The sequence below is a fragment of the Equus przewalskii genome, chromosome 11 (assembly GCF_037783145.1).
Source record: "Equus przewalskii isolate Varuska chromosome 11, EquPr2, whole genome shotgun sequence".
NCBI classification, from domain to species: Eukaryota; Metazoa; Chordata; class Mammalia; order Perissodactyla; family Equidae; genus Equus; species Equus przewalskii.
The window spans coordinates 19,170,574-19,193,016 of NC_091841.1; the positions used below are offsets into that span (position 1 = coordinate 19,170,574).

A 22,443-nucleotide genomic window follows, 5' to 3' on the forward strand; every position below is an offset into this window, starting at 1 on the left:
CCGAAATTCAAATTTAACTGGGCTTCCTGTATTTGTTCTGGCAACCCCGAGAGGAGAGCTAGGTGCTGAGAGGGAAAGCAACTTGCCAGGGTGTCGACAAAAATAATCCATAACTAATCTATAAATGAAAATTTGGGTGAGTTTATTCTGAGCTTAAATCTGAGGATTATAACCCAGGGCCTTTCTTCCCGAAGGAAGAAAGGGCACAAAGAAGTGGGGTGCACAGAGTGGTTATGTACCCCCAGAGAGGATGTTTCACATAGGATTGAAATGTCCCTTTTACAATAGTCGCGAGACTGCTCTGTTGGCACAGTGATTGATGGAAATAGCAGGTAGGTCTTCTGTCTCAGTGAACGCAGCAGGTTGGCAGTCTGTTGTCTCCAGCTGAGTGGTCACAGGTGAGCTGGGTGGTCACAGGTGAGTGCAGCAATCGGTTCCTAGCCTAAGGAAAGATGCTTATCCCTAAGGAAATGCCAATGTGGGGGGAAGTTGCACCTTTATCTCAAGGGCTTTTGCTCTGGCCATAGGAAATGTCTAAGCAGATATGCAATGCGTGCTCAATAGCCACAGTCAGGCCCTTTTGGAAAAAACAAAGTCAGGCTGAATTAGGTTTATACCAAATGGCTTCCTCATATACTCCAATATATCCTATTGCTTGCCATTTTTATTTATCAAGGGTCACACAGCAAGACAGGTCTCACAGCCAAGTCTCTTGGTTCCTGGGATACTGTCTCCCTCCATATACCCCACCTTTCTTCTTCTTCTTTTTTTTTTGAGGAAGATTAGCTCTCAACTAACATCTGCCACCAATCCTCCTCTTTTTACTGAGGAAGACTGGCCCTGAGCTGACATCTGTGCTCATCTTCCTCTACTTTATATGTGGGATGCTGCCACTGGATGGCTTGCCAAGCAGCGCCATGTCCGCACCCGAGATCCAAACCAGCGAACCCTGGGCCGCCAAAGCAGAACCTGCGCACCTAACTGCTGCGCCACCGGGCCGGTCCCCAACAGTCCCTTTCTTCTTTGTAGGTAAGGCGAACGTTTGCTGGGCTGGGTGCCTCTGATTTAGGTCCACTAGCGACTTATCTCCAAGAGAGAGTGATCATGCACCAGACATTTAAGTGCCCCAAGTTTCTGAACCAATGGAGCCTATTTCCAAAGGGTTACTTTGAGGATCAAGAGAGATGAGCAATTCCCGAATGTGGTTGCTTGTAAACTGTGGAGCACGTTTTGCATCTGTGCTGTTTTTATCATGTCCCATGAAGATGGGGGTGAACGCTGGGCCGTGGAGTGATGAGAGCTCCACCTCAGCTTCCCAACCCCCCAGGCTCCTGAGGGCTTTGGGTGAAATGCCTGGCCCGGCCCACAAAGCCCGACCGAGTGTTCCATCCCATCCCGATTTACAGGAATTCACATCAGCGATCAATCACCCTTAATTTGTAACTGGGTAGTGTCCTAGGCCAGCCAATAGCTAAGACTGACCCACCCTCCCCAACCTTGTGGGACTATGCACTCAGTCTGCATTGGAGCACCCAGTGACCAGGAGTTTGGACCAGGAGTTTGGAGCAGGTTTGGCGCTGGGGGATGGAGGGAAGAGGTTTGGGGAGGGGGGCGTTCCTCAAGTCCTTTCCCTCCAGCTTCTGCCCCCCTTTATCTCTGCAGTCTGTACAGGCTTGCTTCCACTTAAGACTTCTTCAGACTTCTGCCTCCCGCTCCTCCTCCCAGGGCTGTCCTGCCCAGCCTTCTCTGGACCTCTCCTCCTCCCCCTGCCTCTGGCCTCATTGTTTTGCTAAAGCAGGACCCCCCTGATGGAACAGATGGACGGAGACCCGGGCATGGGGGGACAGGCTGGGCCAGCCAGTGCCGGGAAAGGGAAGCGGTTCGGGGAAAAACAAAACAGAGGGAGGAGCCAGGGAGAGGGTGGCCCGGGGAGGGAGGCGGAGGGAATTCACACAGAGGGGCTAGGGCCTGGAACGGAATGGGGGCGGGCCCAGGGGTGGGGTGGACGTCCCCTGCGCCCCGGAGCTCGGAGCTGGCTCCGAGTCTGGCTGACTTCGCAGGTCCGGACAGACGTCGCCGCCCAGATGGCCTCCAGGCTGACCCCCCTGACCCTCCTGCTGCTGCTGCTGCTGGCTGGGGTGAGTGGCCCCGTCGTGGGGTGGGGGTGGGGCTGAGGATTAACCCTTCAGGCCCCGGAGAATGAGGAGAGCTCCACTTGGGATCAGCAAGTGTGATTCTTCCACCCGCCTTTGTAGAGACTGAAAAGAGCGGGGGACTCAGACCCACGCAGGTTCCAATCTTGGCCGGCTACATACCGGCTCCGGTGGCCCTGAGCAAGTCACTTCTCCAAGTCTACATGTCCTGATTTATAAAGTGGTGAATAAAGCAGAAGGATCAAAGAGAGCAGGGACATGGACAGCATTTTGTGATATAAAAGCAAGGCATTGTTGTGGAAAACCCGGCTGGTGGGGGAGCTGAGGGTTGGTTGCTGAGACTGGGGCTCTCCAGAGGCTGCCGGCTGTGAAAACAGGAGAGGATTGGTACAGACACACCTGGGTCTAGGCAGGGGTCAATCACAATGACAGGTCCCCCTGGTCTGGGAAGTCAGGGGTAAGGGATGAGCGCCCAGGAGAAAGGTGCATGCTGGCTTTGCATGTGTGTTCATGTGTGTGTGTGTGTCTGTGTGTGTGTGGAAGCTGGCATCTGCAGTGACCTCTGAGACTCAGCAGGTGATATGATGATGCCTAAGGGATCTGGAACCAGACACGGAGGTTTGACTTCTAGTTTATCCCCCAGCTTCTGGGAGACCCTGGGCTAGTTACTGAATGTGTTTCAGCATCAGTTTCTTTTCTCAGTGAAATGGGGTAATAACGGGCTCCCTCGACCGGGGAACTATCGACATTTGGGCTGGATAATTCATTGCTAACGAGGGGCTGCCCTGTGCATTGTAGGATGTTTTGCAGGTTCCCTGGCCTCTACCCAGTAGATTCCAGTAGCGTCTCCGTCCTCCTCCCATACCCTTTTCCTCCTACAGCAACAAAAATGCCTCCAGACATTGCTAAATGTCCCCTGGGGGTCAAAATGGTCTCTGATTGAGAGCCCCTGGTCCCTACTATTTCTTCCTCCCCCCTTTCCTTCCTTCTTCCCTACCCCCCACTTCTCCTCTCACCACCCCCCTTCCTTCCTTCCTTTTGGAATGCTGATTGTTTTCAATACCCACTAAATGGGTTGCAACCCATGATTTGAAAAACCACTGTTCTAAAGCAAAGGACACAAGCTCAAATGTCTGTTCAGGCCAGGCAGGTGAGCAAAGACAGGCAGATACTTAGAGACATTGCAAAAACATAGATAAATGGCAATTGATACTCAGCTGCAAAGTATGGCAAACGACTTCCTAGATGGCAGTAATTGCTCAGATAAAACAGTCCCTGCCTGCTCCTCATCTTCTGCAGAGGATATCCCTGCTGGCTCCCACCCCCTACCCCCACATGTGCTTTGCCCCCCGCTCGGAGAGAATGAGTGGTGGTGGCTCCAGGGCAGGCCTCTCCCCAACCAGGCTTTCCCAGGGATTATTCTCTGGTACAAGATATTTTCCTCATCGCCACCCTCTCTTCCTGCTTTGAGTGTTTGAAGGGACTATGCGTCATAGGAAGAAAAGTGAGGGGGCCAGCCCTGTGGGGCAGCGGTTAAGTGCGCACATTCCTCTTCGGCAGCCCCAGCTTCGCTGGTTGGGATCCCGGGTACGGACATGGCACTGCTTGGCAAGCCATGCTGTGGTAGGCGTCCCACATATAAAGTGGAGGAAGATGGCCACAGATGTTAGCTCAGGGCCAGTCTTCCTCAACAAAAAGAGGAGGATTGGCAGCAGATGTTAGCTCAGGGCTAATCTGCCTCAAAAAAAGAAAAGAAAAGAAAAGAAAAGTGAAACTCAGTTTCTTGACCCACAGCATAGAGCCGCCTCAAATCCTGATGATAGCAACCACAGCTTCACAGATCCAGAGAGCTTGCAAGGAGAAAGCAAAGGAGACATCTTGGACATCTTGAAGGGAACTGTGCCCAAGACAGTATCCATTCAAGACACGGTGAGCTCTTCCACCTTGCCGGAAACCAAGGAGACCAACACAACAGTTAGTGCCACTTTGGGATCTACCACTCAACCAACTACCCAGCCCACTACTGAGTTCGGCTGCCCGGAGCCTGACATCTCCTGCCCTGACTTGGGCAATCATTCAGCAGAGATGATGTTGGGGGACGCTTTGACAGATTTCTCCGTGAAGCTGTACCACGCCTTCTCAGCAGTGAAGAAACCCAGGAGCAACATGGCCTTTTCCCCATTCAGCATCGCCAGCCTCCTCACTCAGGTCCTGCTTGGTAAGAACCTGCCTGAGTTCTCTCCAGAGTGCATTTAGATGCTCCCATGAGGGGCCCCAGTTCAGATACCTAGAAAGCTATGCTTTGGGGAGGAAGCTGTAAAAATGGGCTACATTTGGGCCGCGGGTAGTAATCTTTTAATTCTTGAACATTCATTGATTCCTTCGTTTAAGAATGATTTAATAGGCACTATTGCTTATAAAACCCTGTGGACTATAGAAGAACGCATAACACATCGTCCCAGCCACACAGCATGGTTCAGGGGAAGGAGATAAGAAACAATGAGAGATAGACATAGAGTAGAATCATGGTAATAGTGCTTTCCAGCTGTGTGATTTGGGGCAGATCACTTAACTTCTCTGAGCCTGAGTTCTCAGGTGTAAAATGGAGATAATTGTATTAACCTCAAGAAATTAAGCAGTCGGCCCATTACCTGAGTCAGTGGGAGGTCAAGAAGTTATTCCCTCTGCCTTCCTGAGGGATCACTGTCAAGTCCCGAGGAGTAATTACTCTAGGAATGACACAAAAGAATTGCTGCAAGCAGAAGGGACAGAGCTGTCATCCCGAGGGGAATTCCAGGAAGGGTACTAGAGACAGTACCATGAGCATAGAAGAACTCTTCTTCTCGACTCCCAGAATCCTAACATCCCTAGCCTCTACCCACCAGATGCCAATAGCGCCCCCACCCCCCGAATTATGACAACCAGAATGTCTCCAGATATTGCCACATGTCTTCAGGGAGGCACGTTTCAGTTGATTGATTTCAGTTAATTTTTTATTGCCCCAAAGATGTGGCTTGAATGCTGTCTCCATCCTCCCCTGTTAACTCTAGGATCTTAAATTGAGTAGAATACTTAATCTCTTAAACCTCCGTTTCCTCACCTGTGTTGGGGATAGTAATTGTTCTTATATAAAAGGGTTCTTGTGAAGATGCAATGAGTTAATATGGGAGAAGCACTTCTGATGCCCAGAACCAAGTAAGTGCTCGATAGATGTATCTATTACTGGACAGGAGATGTGTACAGTAAATGTTTAATAATGAGTAACCGAAAGGATGTTGACTATCCATCCTCTTTTATGATTCTCTGATGTCTCCTCTTCGTAGTGATCCGGTGTCCCTGCCTGTAGGGCGAACCTTTATAAAGCCAAACCAACTAAATAGTAGTTACTGTGGAGTAGGCAGTGATGGGACCAGGCTTTGAATGATGAGTGGATTAGAATTAGGTAGAAAAATGGGGGAGGAGAGTAGTCAAAGCCCGGGAGAAGCCTTTGATTGATTATAACTTCCCAGCCCTGTCTTTCTGACCTGTGTATTGTCTTCTGAAACCACGCTTCCAGCTCTGATGATAGTGATTCCCTCCATAGCAGGCAACAACCCCCCATTCCAGCTTGGGCCCGCAAACCTAGTCCTGAATGACGGGTCCCCTGCTCCTCCTGCAATTTTCCGTCATCTCTGACCTCTGTTCTAGGGGCTGGGGACAGCACCAAGAAAAACCTGGAGAGCGTCCTCTCGTACCCCATGAACTTTGCCTGTGTCCACCAGACCATGAAGGCCTTCAGGTCTAAAGGCTTCAGCTCAGCCTCTCAGATCTTCCACAGCCCAGGTGAGTGCTTTGGGTGGGACGCAGCTGCTGAGCAAGGTCCTGGGGGATTCAGAGGGGGACCCAGCACGGAGGAAAGAAAGGACAAGAGGCAATGTGGCAGGGATGGAATGCAGAGCAGCTGAGCCTTAACAGACTTTCCGGGCAGCTCCAGGAGCTGGGAGAGTTCTCCAGGTGAGACGGTCCGTTTATACTCCTCAACTCGATTTAGAATAAGAATGTCCTGCATTCGTGAGTAGAGAGCTATCAACGTAAATTAAGCAAAAATTTTTTTGCTAGTCTGGATCAAGGGAGTCTTGGGACTCCCGTCTTTGTCCTTTTGTGTTGTATGAATTTGTTGTCATTTACATGTCTTATATTATTAATTAGGCTGTAAGAGCAGTGAGCTTCCCAAAATGATCAAATGCAGTATTTGAATTGTGCGCACTAGAGCCCCAGGGTTTTGCAGGGCTGCTTCAGGAGTCGCGGTGGAGCGAGCGCACTGGGGAGTGGAGTACCACTTCCTGTGAGAGGGAGATGGAGCCAGAGCCCATTTATACTCTGGGCTTCAGACATGACATTATTTGAAAACATAGTTCTGCTGCTTAAAAAGGTTTGAGGGGGCAGGCCCGGTGGCACAGCTGTTAAGTTCACATGTTCTGCTTCAGCAGCCTGGGGTTTGTCAGTTTGGATCCTGGGTGTGGACATGGCACTGCTTGGCAACCCATGCTGTGGCAGGTGTTCCACATATAAAAAGTAGAGGAAGATGGGCACGGCTGTTAGCTCAGGGTGAGTCTTCCTCAGCAAAAAAAAAAAAAAAAAAAGGAAAGGATTGGCAGTAGATGTTAGCTCAGGACTAAACTTCCTCAAAAAAAGAAAAACAGTTTGAGGGGCGGGCCCCATGGCTGAATGCTTAAGTTTGCGGGCTCTGCCTGGGAGGCCCAGGGTTTCACTGGTTCGGATCCTGGGCGTGGACATGGCACCGTTCATCAGGCCATGCTGAGGCAGCATCCCATATAGCACAGACAGAAGGACCTGCAACTAGAATATACAACTATGTACTGCGGGGGCTTGGGGAAGAAGAAGAAAAAATAAAAGATTGGCAATAGACCTTAGCTCAGGTGCCAATCTTTAAAAAAAGAAAAGGTTTGAAAACTACAGATCTAGTGTGATCACCTCTTTAAATAAAGGAAAAATAATTTTTCCTCTTTTTTTTTTTACCTTAAAAGCCATACTCATTCATTGTAGACAACTGAGAAAATACAGAGAACCAGAAAAAGAAAATGCACCTATCACCCTATTATCTAAAAAAAAACACCCCATCTTTTTAGAGATGGGAAAAGTATGACTCAGATGTTCAAGAAACATTATATTTACTTATTTGCTATAAATCAACTGTTTTGCTAGTTTGGTGGAAAATACAACTGCATTCAATATTGTCTATTTAGTCCAGGAAAAATTTCTCTTTCAAACATTTTTCTTTAGTGAAGCTGGGCTTTGGAGAGCACAAGCCAGGAAGGCCTTTTTTTTTTTTTTTTTTTTAAAGATTGGCACCTGAGCTAACAACTGTTGCCCATCTCTTTTTTTTCATATTCTCCCCAAAGCCCGCCATTACATAGTTGTATATTCCAGTTGTGAGTGCCTCTAGTTGTGCTATGTGGGACGCTGCTATGTGGGACGCCGCCTCAGCATGGCTTGATGAGCAGTGCCGTGTCCACGCCCAGGATCCGAACCTGTGAAACCTTGGGCTGCCAAAGCGGAGCGCCCGAACTTAAGTACTCAGCCACAGGGCCAGCCCCAGGAAGTCTTGTCACAAACTTCCACCCAGGCCAGAACGCAGACCCTGTTCCCTGCTGAATTCAAGGAAGAAAAGAGGGAACACAGAGGCAAACAGACGTTAAGATCTCAAAGAGTTATCTTGCTGAGCCCAGGCCACATGGCAAGGAGAGGCAGCAAGGGCCTGGGATGAGCTCTCTGAGTTCAGGGTTTGCCTTCTTCGGCCCTCATTGGCCACATCTGTCAGAAGAGTGGGCTGGACCCCTGCTCCAGCATGCTGTGTTCATTGGAGTGAGCAGGAGTCACGGGGAGCACGTTCCCTCTCAAAGCCTGCTCTTGGAAGCGAGGAGGGGTTCAGGGGACTCATGCCTCCCTCTCTCAACCTGCCGCTCCCCCAGACCTGGCCATAAAGAACGCGTTTGTGAACGCCTCTCGGAGCCTGTATGGCAGCAGCCCCAGAGTCCTGGGAAATGACAGTCAAGTCAACTTGGAGCTCATCAACGCCTGGGTGGCAGAGAACACCAACCACAAGATCAGCCGGCTGCTAGACAGCCTGCCCGCCGACGCTCGCCTTGTCCTCCTCAATGCCGTCTCCCTGAATGGTAAGGGGGCCCTGGACAAGGTGGTCTTCCCATGCTGAATCCTTCCTCCCCTCCTGGCTTCAAAACCCGTCCACGCCAAAGTTCTACAGCAGGACCCCATTGTACCTGCCCCCCCCCTTGCTAACTGGGCTTCCCGCACCTCTTGATCCTTTCCCCCCCTGCATTAGAGTAACCCTCCCCCTCTCTTCCTTCTAGCCAAGTGGAAGAAAACATTTGATCCGAAAAATACCAGGATGGAGCCCTTTTACGTTAAATCCTCTGTGAAAAAAGTGCTTATGATGAGTAGCAAGAAGTACCCTGTGGCCCATTTCACTGACCAGATTCTGAAGGCCAAGGTCAGTTCTCGGCCCTTCCCACTGCTGTTTCAGAGCCTCTTGTGCATCCTGATCTCCTTTCTGCAGCGGCCCCCTCCATTTGGGGCACACCCTTACTAGTTCATGCTTTCTACTCCATCTGTGTTTCCATGCTATCTTTTCTCCCTCTCCCCTCTCCAGCCTTGACCGAGGCAGGCACTGTGTATTTTAGGCTGGAAAGCAGGATTCTAAAGTTTCTTCATTCATCTCCACTGCATCGAATAGCAAAAAGTGAGTTGTGATCCTGTTCTGTGCTTCTGTTTCTCTTTCCAGTCAGCCCACCAGGAGACTCTGGTGGCTTAGTAAGTCCTGTGTGTACCCGTGTATAGCATGTGTACGTGTGTGTATATATAGGTATATCCGTGTGTGCATATATGTGGTAAGTGCATGTGTGCACAACGTTAAACGGCTTAAGTTCCTTAGCAGAAATCGAACAGCATAATTTCACTGGGTAGGGAGGGAGGGAAGATAGAATATGGAGGCCAGAAGATTCTCGTTAGTAAACTGTCTCACACCCGGTGACCAGATATTTGTGCCTTGTTAGGACAGCAAGACCCAGACCTATGAGATAGAAAACAGTGGGAGACACCCAGTGACTTGCTACTAGGCCAAGAAGGAAAGCATCTGTTTCTGGAACATGCCAGGCTTATTCCCACCTTGGGAGCTTGCCCTAGTTTTTCCCTCTGCCTGGACCCTTCTTCAGTCAGAGTTGCAAGAACTTGTTCCTTCTGGTCACCGAGGTGTCAGCTCAGAGGTCACCTTGGTGGAGAGGCCTCCCTCCAAGTAGCCCTCTCTTCAGCCTGTAACACCGCTGTGTTTTATGATATTCGTGGTACTTATCACTAGCTAAAATTATGTTCTTTATTTGCTCACAGTATTCTCTTGCTCCCTGAGATATTGCCTCTCTCTTTGGGAACAGAGACTTTACCTGTCTTGTTTCCTACAATATCCCCAGGGCCTAGAACAATGCCACATATGCGTGCTCAGTATTTTTTTGGTGAATAAATGAATGAATTCAGTGGAGGATGCTAGTGTGAGTGGCTAGGAAGACTTCATAGAGGAGGTCACTTTTGACCATTGTTTTTTTGTGAGGAAGATTGGCGCTGAGCTAACATCTGTGCTAATCTTCCTCTATTTGTGCGGGATCCTGCCATAGGGTGGCTTGATGAGCAGTCCTAGGTCCACGCCAAGGATCCAAAGCTGTGAACCCCAGGGCACAAAGTGGAGCGCACGCACTTAACCACTATGCCACTGGGCTGGCCCCACTTTTGACCATTCTTAACCACTCATGCCTTTTTCTACCCACCCCTGCATCATCCATCCATCCATCCATCCATCCATCCATCCATCCATCCCTTTTCAATGTATTTGACCATTCATAACTATTTAACAAAGCCAGAATAGCATGTGTAAGGCAGAGCAGGGTGAATATATATGGCATGTTTGGGGGATGCTAAGAGGGTATCAATGAGGTTTTTTAATGCCAAAGGAGGAAGAGTTTTGTGCACAAAAAAAAGACTATTTACAGTTCCTTGGGTTTTAAACAAATAGTTGATTTCATGTATTGATGTTGTAAACTGAAAAGCAAAGTCTTAAGCCTTTAATTTTAAGCTGAATTTGCTACATTATTTATAATAATTTTCATATAAAAACTTTGATTTGTTCTTTGTTACGCCCTATCGGACAGATTAAACTCCTTTAAAGCATTTGTTCCATTTACAAATATGATGACTATTCCCATAAGCATTTTGAGCTTATGGGAATACTTTAAAAAGATACTCTATAAATTTAATATATTTGATTTTCTTTTTTTTTTGAAAGATTTTATTTTTTCCTTTTTCTCTCCTAAGCCCCCCGGTACATAGTTGTATATTTTTAGTTGTGGGTCCTTCCAGCTGTGGCATGTGGGATGCCGCCTCAGGGTGGCCTTGTGAGCGAAACCCTGGGCCGCTGAAGTGGAGCGTGCGAACTTAAGCACTCTGCCACAGGGCCAGCCCCTTGATTTTCTTTTTAAGCATGTCCGATACCTGACAGGCAGAACTACAACCCTGCTTGGCCACATCTTTCTAGCCCCTAAAGCCCACTTGTGAACTGACAATTAAATTTCAGGCGTAAATCACTTCAACCAACATCTCAACAGCATTCTCAAACTTAATGAAATTATCCTACACGTTTTTGCTTAAAAGCATAAAAGTAGCATTTCTGATTCTCTTAAAAATTATAAAGTCTATTTTAAGTAACAAACACATGGATTACCCTGTACTTAGTACTACGGCCTTAATACTATGGAGTTGGTTTACTTTGTCATTCCCATACTTAATTCTAAATCTTCTTGGGACTTATGGTTATTGACCCAACTAGGAGGTTTAGATTCACAACTCAGGTATGAGGTTACTCGTATGAAAACTCAGGACCGCAATATGGTCATTTCTGGGTCCTATATTCAAAGGCCGTACACAGGACTTGATGGACACATATTGCCCAGATGAGTATACCCTATTTGGAGCCTATTTCAACAGGAACCCCTGTCCATGTTCTTCAGCTGACAATGGTTTGCAACCTGCTTCTTCTGGGTCGTTTTTTAATTTTTAAATTATTATTTTTTATTTATTTTTATTTTTTTAAAGATTGGCACCTGAGCTAACAACTGTTGCCAATCTTTTTTTTTTCTGCTTGTTTCTCCCCAAATGCCCCCCAGCACATAGTTGTATATTTTCAGTTGTGGGTCCTCCTAGTTGTGGCATGTGGGATGCCGCCTCAGGGTGGCCTGATGAACAGTGCCATGTCCGCACCCAGGATCCAAACTGGCAAAACCCTGGGCCATTGAAGCAGAGCGTGCGAACTTAATCACTCGGCCACGAGCCAGCCCCTAATTTTTTTAACGTTTTTTTAGGATTTTATTTTTCCTTTTTCTCCCCAAAGCCCCCCAATACACAGTTGTATATTTTTAGTTGTGGGTCCTTCTAGTTGTGCCGTGTGGGATGCCACCTCAGCATGGCTTGATGAGCGGTGCCATGTCTGCGCCCAGGATTTGAACTGGTGAAACCCTGGGCTGCCAAAGCAGAGCGTGCAAACTTACCACTCGGCCACAGGGCCGGCCCCTGGGTCATTTTTTACAATTCCAACAATCCAGTTAATTTCTTCAGTACCCAACTGAATTCTGTACTCTAGATTCTTCTTGTCCATCTTTCAACCTCAATCATAATGCCCTTTTAATGATAGTCTCTTATATCCTATTAGACTAGGGTTTCTGAGCCTGGGCAGTATTGACACTTTGGGTTGGATAATTCTTTGTTATGGGGGGCTGTCCTGGACATTGTAGGATTTGGCATTATCCCTGGCTTCTACCCACTGGATGTCAGTAGCACCATGAGCCCCCTCCCCCCAAGCTGTGACAACCACAGTGTCTCCAGATATTGCTATATGTCCACTGGGGGCACTTTTGCCATGGGTTGAGAACTCTCCTCTATTAGCCCCATGGCTGCTGTACTTATCTCATTTTTACGTCTGGCCGCCAGTTGAAAGTCCTTCTAATGGTAAACTGGAAAGGTAGACCAGGATCAGCTTGTACACAATCTTGAATGCCGCGCTAAGAGACTTACACATACTCTCATAGGCAGTAAAGAGCCATCAAAAGTCTTTCGGGGTTGGCCCAGTGGCCCAGTGGTTAAATTTGTGCCCTTGGCTTTGGCAGCCTGGGGTTCACTGGTTTGGATCCAGGGTGTAGACCTACGCACTGTTTGCTAAGCCATGCTGTTGCAGGCATCCCACGTATAAAATAGAGGAAGATGGGCACAGCTGTTGGCTTAGGGCCAATCTTCCTCAGCAAAAAGAGGGGGGTTGGCAGTAGATGTTAACTCAGGGCTAATCTTTTTTAAAAACCAAAAGTCTTTAATAGGACTGACCTAATAACTGGAGGTATAATTTGCATCTTATATACTTTACGCACAACACTCTTTGGAGGAAGGGAACAGGGCTCAGATCAAATACTTGCCTAGATTAACATAGCTGAGTCAGGGTCTGATCCTTGACTCCTGCTCATTCCTCTGCATCTCACCAGCACCGAGTTAAACCAGCACTATTCACCCAGCTGGCATCCCCATTTCATGGCAAAGCCTGGAAACCTAGGCCTGGCTGCCGCTTGTTGAAATAGCACAGACTGTAGCAGCAGACTAAAGATCAGCCTTGGGACATAGAGGATGGGAGCCAGGAGAGAGCTGGGGTGGGAAGACTGATCAAGTGCATCTTATTCCCCAGGTGGGACAACTGCAGCTCTCCCACAACCTTAGCTTGGTGATCCTGGTGCCCCAGGACATGAAACAACATCTTGAAGACGTGGAGCAGGCTCTCAGCCCCTCTGTCTTCAAGGCCATCCTGAAGAAGCTGGAGATGACCAAGATCCAGCCTACTCTCCTGATGATTCCCCGAATCAAAGTAAAGAGTAGCCAGGACATGCTGACAATCATGGAGAAGCTAGGTGAGCCCTGGCCGCTTGGCATTGCTCCCGGGCCATCAGAGGAGACGGGGCGGGATCCCTAAAATGCAGGTAGCATAAGCTAGAGTATTTTTTACATCTATCCTCTCTGGCTGTCCCTCCATCCTATGAGTTAGAGGGGCAGGTGCTAATATCCGTTGGATCATTGAGGAAACTGAGACTCAGAAAATTTACATGACCTATGCAACATCCCTTGAGCTAGTTAGGAGTGAGCTAGAACACCAGTCTACGTCTCTAACTCTTCACTGTTTCCACTATGGTTCATTATGACATAGACCCTGGGACAGGCGACCAAGGTGGGTTGTGAGTGCTCCTTCCCCAGAGATATTTCATAACACTCAACCACCCCAGGGAAGATACAAGAAGCTACCTGGATAAGAGGCTCTGGAAGCTTCTGAGTTTAGGAGAAGCAACAGAAACTCCATTTCTTAACCTTTGGCCTCACTTCCTGATCTTTCACCTCACATCCAGATACAGCTTCATTTTCTGTTATAGAACTTGACCTCCTAATAGATGATCTTGTTTCCTAGTATATGACATCACCCTTGTATATAACTTCATTTGGTAACATGTGACCTCTTTCTGATACATTACCTCACTTCCAACATCCTTGTTGATAAGGAAGCAATGACATCATTTTTCAGGGGTTTTTGGGGAGGTGGTGGAGGCAAGATCTCTCACCTCTAGAGAGAAGGTGGTGGTTGGAGTGAAGATGGGCCCACTGAGAGAGCATCCCACAAACTGGACCAGAAGGTGCGATAGATAATTTGATAAACAAGGGAGGAGGAAGAAGAGAATATTGGGTCTTGGGACCAACCCAGAAAATTCAGAACAACTCTCTCCAGCAGGTGAGGGTTTCCTGCTAGTCTTTGACTCATCATTTTTCTCTGGTTATGCCCTAGAATTCTTTGACTTTAGTTACGACCTCAACCTGTGCAGGATGACTGAGGACCCGGATCTTCAGGTTTCTGCGATGCAGCACCAGATCACGCTGGAGCTGATGGAGTCCGGGGTGGAGGCGGCTGCAGCCACGGCTGTGTCTGTGGCCCGCAATTTGCTGATCTTCCATGTGGATCAGCCCTTCCTCTTCGTGCTCTGGGACCAGCAGCACAAGTTCCCTGTCTTCATGGGGCGAGTGTATGACCCCATGGCCTAAGACCTGCAGAGGACCGGGCAAGGGCAAGCCCTACCCCTCAAACCTCAGCTCTCCACTTGCAGCCCTGCTGCTGCCTGCCTGGGCTTGCCCCCAGCCACCTTGCACCTTGGGTCCTTTGCCCTCCACCTGAAGGGTTCCCTCAGGGTCTTGTGAAAGGACCTGCTTTTGTCATCCCTGTGACTCTTTAAATCACTCTCTGCAACTTTGTCTGGTACAAGTACACCAGACTCTACAAATAAAACCTGGCAGACCATGACTTCCTCTCTTATTTGCCTTTCGATTTTAGAGGACAAGGGCTACCATGGCCCCTGTATTGGCTAGCTATTGCTGTGTAACAAGTCATTCCAAACTTAGTGGCTTAAAATAGCAACCATTTATTGTTTCACGTAAGTCTTGGGGTTGGGGCTGAGTGGTCTTGCTGATCTGGGCTGGACCTGACTAATCTTCCCTAAACTCTCTCATGTATCTGTCATAGTTGATGGGTTGGTTGGGGGGGTAACTGATTTCCAATGGCCTCCACTAGGCCACCTTGGCTTTCTGCATGTCTCCTATATCCTTCTAGCAATGGCAAGGTTCCAAGAAAGGAGTCAGAAATGAGCCATCTTTTTCACACCTTTGTGCCTCTGCTTGCATCAAGTTTACCGTTGTCCCGTCAGCCAAGGCAAGTCACACGGCCAGACCTAGGGTTAGAGTGGAAAGTCACTCCAAGATTACAGGGTAAAGTCATTAATTGGGGGCTAGTCATGCAATCCATTTGTCACAGTAATAATTGTAGCTGGCATTGTTGGGCACTGACACAGGCAGTCTGCTAAGAGCTTCACAGACATTTAATCCTCAAAAACTTTATATGGTAAGCTAAATTCAGAGAGGCTGAATCTTGCTCATAATCGTGCTATTAGGAAACGGCAGAACTGGATTTGAAAGCATGTCTCTATGACTCTTAAGTCTAAGCTCATAGCCACTATCTTCTATGTCTGCCCTTCTATCTTAAATCCTGCCTTTTTTTTTTTTAGATTTAATTTTTCCTTTTTCTCCCCAAAGCCACCCGGTACATAGTTGTATATTTTTAGTTGTGGGTCCTTCTAGTTGTGGCATGTGGGACACCACCTCAGCATGGCTTGATGAGCAGTGCCATGCCTGCACCCAGGATCCGAACTGGCGAAACCCCTGGGTCGCCAAAGCGGAGCGCGTGAACTTAACCACTCGGCCACGTGGCTGGCCCCCAAATCCTGCCTTCTGTTAATATTTTATTTATTCAACAAACTTAGTACCTAGCATGTGTAGAGCACTATGCTAAGCCCAGAGCTATAAAGACAACTTAAACCTAGTACCTGCTTTCAAAACCTATAGCTTGTTGGGGGAGACAGATAGGAAGATAAATTTAACACAGCGTTCTTTTCATCTCTCTGATTTCTCTTAATGGGTTTTCCTCATTTCTAGCTTCTACTCATAGACTCGCTGATGGCCCAGCTCTTAGCCCTTCTGTCTCCCTCTTTCCCGTTCTCATCCCATCTCTATTTCTTTCTCTGCATCCCTGCACTGTGTCTATCTCTTCTGCCTCTCATCCCCTCTCCTTGTTACAGCATTGTCAACCACAATGTGCTGTCATTTCTGGATTCAGCCTTGGGCTTCAGGTCTGGTCATCCTTGCCCCCTCCCAGTGCCACCTTCCCAACTCACGCACTTCAGACGTGCAGGTCAGTTTCCAACCACAGACAGTCCTGAGGTAAGCGTAGCATGACTACACATGGGGATTTGGCCATCAGTCCACAGACATTTATCAAGCATCCCCGCTACGTGGAGATTTGATTTCCTAATAGGGTCTCAACTTATGTCAAGCTCATCCTGAGTGAGGTGATTCTGTGGGGTGAGTGTTTTCCTTAAGGCCATCAAAGCCACCAGGATATATGCTCCAGGGACTTCTCCCACCTGCAGAATCGAACTTCCCCATCCCCCTCTTGCAGAATACTCCAGTGATAAGGAGAAACTGAGGCATGGGGAGGCAGCGTGGTAACTGATCTAGCTGGGTACTACAGCCAGGCTTGCTCTCAGCACTTTGTGCTGGTCCTCTTCTCTATGGTCCTGGGCTGGGATGTCAAGCTCAAGGCTGAAATACAGGATGGGAAGTGACCCAAACTTGCAGTGTGCTTTCTAGTTCACACATGTTCTGGTTGAGGTCAGGGGATCCTGAGAGGGGAAGAAAGAAGACATAGGGGGTATTCACGGCTTATCCCCTACCCTGTCACTCATCTGCTGCTGCTTGCTTCCTGCTCTTAGATGGCGCCTCAGGACCTGGCTTCCCATGTGGACTTTTTCTGGGGCAAAACCTCAAGATGCCAGGTCCCAGGTCAGAGGCCTTCCTTGCAGCTCAGTCTCCCTGCCAAGGCCACGAACCAAACAAGAGTCACCCAGACTTCACTTGCAACTCCATGGGCATGGAGAGATCACCACTCTCACCAGGCTTGATTTACGGAGTGATCTCTCCGGCCCTTCCCTTCTCAGTGCCTCAAAAGTCAATCTCAGGCTGCTGGGAAGACGCCAAACTCCTGTCTGTGCTGGTCCCACCCTGATTCTTATGTGAGGAACTGCTGAGAGCAAAGATACTTCCCACATTCAGGAAGACTCCCCCCTCCCTGCGGACATCTTGACATGAGAAAGGTGGTGCTCCGTGCCAACCTGAAATGTGAACAAGCAAAGTCAGGAGGTGGAAGGTGATTCTGACCCATGGGCACAGTACTCTGCAAAGTTTTTGATCCTCCCCTCCAAGCTGAGAGCCAGGTATTCCTGTTTGTGAGATAAGGAAGGTAAAACTCAGAAAGGTTAAGTAACTATTCACAGGTCACACAGCTGTAAATTGATCCCATGCTATCTAAATTCAAATGTACTAGATGGCTTATTTGGCTAGACCTATTTCCTTTCTGCCCAAATTAGATTATAAATCAAATCTGTGTTTTCTTATGCCCTGCACCAAACCTAGCGAAGCGCCTTACCACAAAAAATAAATCTACTGGCGTGAATGAATGATTCAATGAATGAATGACCACATCTGGGGAGAGGGAAAGAGGAGATGATTACTCATCTGGAAAGAGTGGAGGATCTGGAAGTGAAGAGAATTTAAATATTTTCTGTTCTGAGGTTTTTCTTGTAAGAGGGCATGTGTCACTCTTTTGGGGTTTATTTGTTAAAAGCAAACATTTATTTAGCTCTTGAGTCGTAGAGACAGCGAAGGCCTGGCAGGTTTAGGGTGGCCCTGGTTATGTGCCTGCCGCAGTCAGCTGGGGGTTTAGCTGGAGGGTCTGATGAGGTTCGGCTCTGCTGAGCTTGTAGAGGCTCCTTGTGCCTCGGCTGAGATGGGACAGATGAGGGACTCTGCTCCATTTGGTCACTCATCTTCCAGGAGGGTGGTCTGGTCCTGTTCACATGGAGCCTGCATGAGTCTTAGGAAGGGAGCATAGACATGCAGGGCCTTTGAGTCGAAAGCTAGGAGGTAATAGAACATTATTTCTTCCTCATTCTACTGGTCAAAGTCAGTCACCAGAGAGCTCAGATTCAAAGAGCAAGGAAAGAGTCTCTACTTCTTAAAAGACCTGCAAAGTCACTCTGCAAAAGACATGGACATAAGGAAGCATGAATCATTGTGGCCACTTTTCCAATCTACCACAATGTCTGAAATATTTGTAGAGAAACTATTGGCTTTCCCCAGCAACTTGCTGCTCTGAGATTTTCCTCCAAGAATCAAGGGCTTTTTGTGTATATCATTGTAATATTAGAAACAGTTACTACGTGAAGTTTCAATTCGCTTGCACATAATTTTTACTCTTCTTCTGCTCGCTCTGTGCCATGCTTAACAACCCCAGCCCCTCTACCTGCATGTGTTACTTTTGAGAAAGACAGACAGGGCCATGCACTCCTAGGCACACACACGTCTAAGACCCCCCACTCGCCTGCCCTGGCCTGCAGTCCTACTCTGGCAGAGACAAAGTTCTGCGTGTTGGCCAACCTAGTTCCGGTGATCTGCTTCCCATCCCCAACTACACCATCCTCCACAGGCGGGTTTGGTTGAGGGTATTCCGAGAAAGAACTCTGTAGCCTGATCAGGGTTCCATTGCAGTTACTCCTTTCAGCCACATGGTGTCGCTGTTGAAACTTTGTCCTGCGTAGCCTTTTGGACAGACGGAGCTTCCTGCGAGGTTCCAGATTCTTAAACAGCCAAAGTGGGAATTTAAACTTGGATTCCAAAGTTTACGATTGACACTCGTGCAGCCACTGTTTCCCAAAGATCAGCACCTTCAAGTTCTGCCTGGATTCCGAAAGGCTTCCGGCCTGAGCCACATGCTGTGTCAGAACCAGCCTGATTCCTACAGACCCCTACGGTCGGGTTGATAACAATAGTGAGGGCTACCTAACACGCGTAGAGCACTCACCGAGCCAGCCCTCAGGCGCTGGACTAACAATTTTTCGTGGATTACATGATTTCATTTAAGGGGAGATCACACCTTATGAAAAGCATATGTTACTGAAGACAGATAACTCAAGACTTACAGAACTTGACGCTATATTTTTGACACTTATAAAAGGTTGGGAGAGGAATCTTCAACCACGGGAGAATATGTTTGCCTTGATGCTATTTTTTATTTACTAAACACTAAAATCTCTAATGTTTCACAGAGTAGGCACTCCTAAATTAACTGCTTGGCATGTCATGAGAGTTATTTGGGCTTTTTCATAGTGTTTTCTCATCGCTAACTTCCATTACAAAGTTATTGATTTTGGAGAGTGTTTTTGGCACTAACATCACCACTTAGTGAACTCAGAGATAACACCATTCTAGGATACAGAAAATATTTTAAATGATAATGTTGAATATATTAAAATACCAGCACATTAGTCATTAGCGTCACCCTCAGGAGTTATGACGTACATAACAACAGCTTCATTCACATGGTACGAACACTGAAGGCGGTTGTTTACTTTTGCCAGCTCAAGTGATGCTGCTGTGTGGCAATGGTTGCAAAGACAGTCTACAACTCGCTCCACTCACTGATTTCAAAATCGTGCAACCTTGATGATTTTTTTCAATTTAGGGGGAATTGCAATTGTTCAAATTTGCATAATCTATGAGAGCATCACACCATTCTTATCCCCTTTTTGTAGATGAAAAATGCAGCCTTAGAGAGCAATTAATCTACTCCTTCAAGGTCTCGTAGCTGATGAACAGGGGAGCTGTGAGTAGACTCCAGTGCTTAGTAACCTAGATTCCACTTCTCTCAAGGTAATTTTATTTTAGAGAACTTACTTTGTCCTAAGTCTTAGTTGAAATTACAGTCATCCATTCCAAAAGCTCTCCACAATTTCGAATCTTAGGAAGAAATTTTAGGGAAATACGAATTCCCCTCATCTCAGAAAAACTCTTATGCAAATTGGAACACTTCCTCCATCCTGACCTGCTTTGGCCACCAGGTACCTCAGAGAGTAGCATCAAGGCACAGATGTCTTTGTTATTTCCTCCCTCAGGAGAGGGGCTGCCCATCATTTGGATAACTAAGAGGGGCCAATCAAGTGATTCTTTTTTTTTAAGATTGGCACTTGAGCTAACATCTATTGCCAATCTTTTTGTTTGTTTTTTTGTTTCTTCTTCTTCTCCCCAAAGCCCCCAAGCACATAGTTGTATATTCTAGTTGTAGGTCCTTCTAGTTGAGCTATGTGGGATGCCATGTCAGCATGGCTTGATGAGCAGTGCTGGGTCCCCTCCCAGGATCCGAACCAGCGAAACCCCGGGCGACCAAAGCAGAGCGTGTGAACTCAACCACTTTTCCACGGGGCCGGCCCCTCAAGTGACTTCTTGAAACTGAAAGTCTGCTTCAAGCGAGCCAGACAAAAGTCTAGCATTTTCTGTATTCCTCTCATTGCATATTTAATCTTTGTCTTGAGTAGCAACTTAGCATATATGCACACATATACATATAGGTACTCACAAACATACATATGTGCATGCACTTACATGCATACACTGATACGAGAGTCACGAATATACACATATACTCACATTCACACACGTGTACAAAAGCACAGGCACACCAGCCTCTGGAACTCTGTTCCAGAGTTTCAGGGCAAACTTTACTTCCAGCCCCAGCCCCAGTGCCTGAGGAGGGCCTCCCAGGCAGGGAGGAGCAGGGAGCACTCCCCCAAGGGAAGACTCTCAGAGCCAGTCAGCACTGATTACAAGCCATGGAATAGACTCATCCATCATCCCCGAGTGACAGGCAAGCTGTGTAGCCTGCCTCTGGGTCTCCCAGCCCCCTCCCCCATTCCACCCCATTTCTCCTTGAGTGACTGCAGATCGCAGATCGGCTCCACAGAGGGAAAAGTGTCTTAGCCGTGTATTCAGTCCTCTCCAAAAACATAAATATGGCCATGCTCTGGCTCAGCTGTTAGCCTTCTGCTCTTCTCCACACACCCTGAGAGCTCCTGCGGAGCTACCCCAAGACCCTCCCATGCATAGCCCCCTTTCAATGGGGTTTTACCGTGTGCCCCACACTGGGCTTCATTTTCAGAATTTCATGGAAACGTTGCAATAATCCCATGACTTGGTATTATTTTGCCAGATTTGCCAATGAAGAAAAGCAGCCTCTAAGAAATAATTTGCTCAGGGTCACCCAGCTGGGAAGGCTAGAGATGGTATTCAAACGAGAGTCTGCTATTTGCATATCCCAGGACCCCCGCACTTTTCCCACCCACCCCACCTCCATGCAGAGGACGCCCCAACTCACCTTTCTCAGGTTTGAAGAGCCTGCTTCTTGCTGAGCATTTCTTCTTGGAAACCCCACTGGCACTTCTTCCTCATCTCTCCTAAATCAGCGTAAGAGCCAAAGTCTGAAGGAGAGTCCCACAGTGGAAGACTAAATACCAGCCCCAAGGGCCAAGGGTCAGGGGCTGAGGAGAAAACGCATGTCAACAGCCAGCCAGAGTGAGAGGAGCGCAGTGCTGGATGATGGCCACACCCTCACCGTGGACAGTGTTGGTGTGGTCACAGCACGCCTGACTGTTGGCTGGCTCTGGGGTACCAGTCAGAGCCAACTCCTGCTCTCCTGCCACAGCCATACTGTCAGGCCTGGGTCCCCAACCCCTGTTCATCAAGCTGTATTCTTGGGGACTAAGTGTCCTGATGCCTCTGGGGCCCCTTCAGAGGTGAGGCCAGGGCAGTGTGGGCCTCATTAGAAAAGTCGGCTCCCCTGCTGAAATAATTTTGAAAACCTCCTGGAAGGCAGAGAGCATGTTTTTTTTGTCATGTTCCTCAGCTTCAAGCATGGAGCCTGGCATCTACAGAGTTGGCACTCAGTATATATGGGCTAAAACAAAGCAAAGCTAAACAAAAAAATGCTTCTTTGAATCCTGTCCTCTAATTTAAATGCTGCCATTCTTCCGAGTACAGCGCAACCCGTCATCTGCCGGCAGTGTCCTCAGCTCTTCCCAGCCAGCAGCATACTGCCTGGAATAATCTGTAACATGCTCATGAGTGTTTGCCTTTTCACTCCAACCACTAGGAAGCTCCCTGGGAACTTGGTTCAGACTGTGCTTCTTTGGAACCATCTATGCCTATAAATGCACGTCAAACGTTCTTGGTTCAAAGTGTGCAATGTCCATATTTGGGTAAAGATTATATTTTATAGTAATGACATTGATGTTTTTCAAGAAACCATTGGAGGAAGGAATACCAAAGCACAGCTTCTCAGAGTTATTATCAGCTAAGGGTCTTACCTCACAAGCTATCTGTCAGCAGGGGGAATTACACATTTGTGTTTGGGTGGTCTTTCCTCCTCACTACAGCCCCAGGCCTTTGATCCCTGGGGTCAGGATTTAGGATTCCATGGATGGACGGCTTTAGTCAGAACTGGGGGGTGGCTCTGCACGCTTCGTGGAAGTAAACATCAGGAGTCTGGAGTTTTAGCTGCTCTAGGATTAAACAATGTGACGGCCGTGAAGACTGCCTTTCCTTGTCTATTCAAATAGACCACCTAAAGAGCATCTACACTCTGTTACTGTCCTGGGGGGCCCTTTCCCTTCCCTCTAATTGATGTTTAGTAACTATAGAATTCCCAAATCCATCCACC

General features: G+C 47.8%; 1 protein-coding gene across 1 annotated transcript; it reads left to right on the top strand.

The window, feature by feature from the left end:
• Nucleotides 1-1,436: 1,436 nt before the first annotated feature.
• Nucleotides 1,437-14,589, top strand: SERPING1 (serpin family G member 1). Its single transcript, XM_070563933.1, has 8 exons — nucleotides 1,437-1,569; nucleotides 2,061-2,138; nucleotides 3,948-4,371; nucleotides 5,841-5,975; nucleotides 8,126-8,329; nucleotides 8,525-8,664; nucleotides 12,940-13,159; nucleotides 14,080-14,589. The coding sequence occupies exons 2-8, from the start codon at nucleotides 2,085-2,087 to the stop codon at nucleotides 14,331-14,333; spliced, it is 1,431 nt and encodes a 476-aa protein (XP_070420034.1). The 5' UTR covers nucleotides 1,437-1,569; nucleotides 2,061-2,084; the 3' UTR covers nucleotides 14,334-14,589.
• The last annotated feature ends 7,854 nt before the right edge of the window (nucleotides 14,590-22,443 follow it).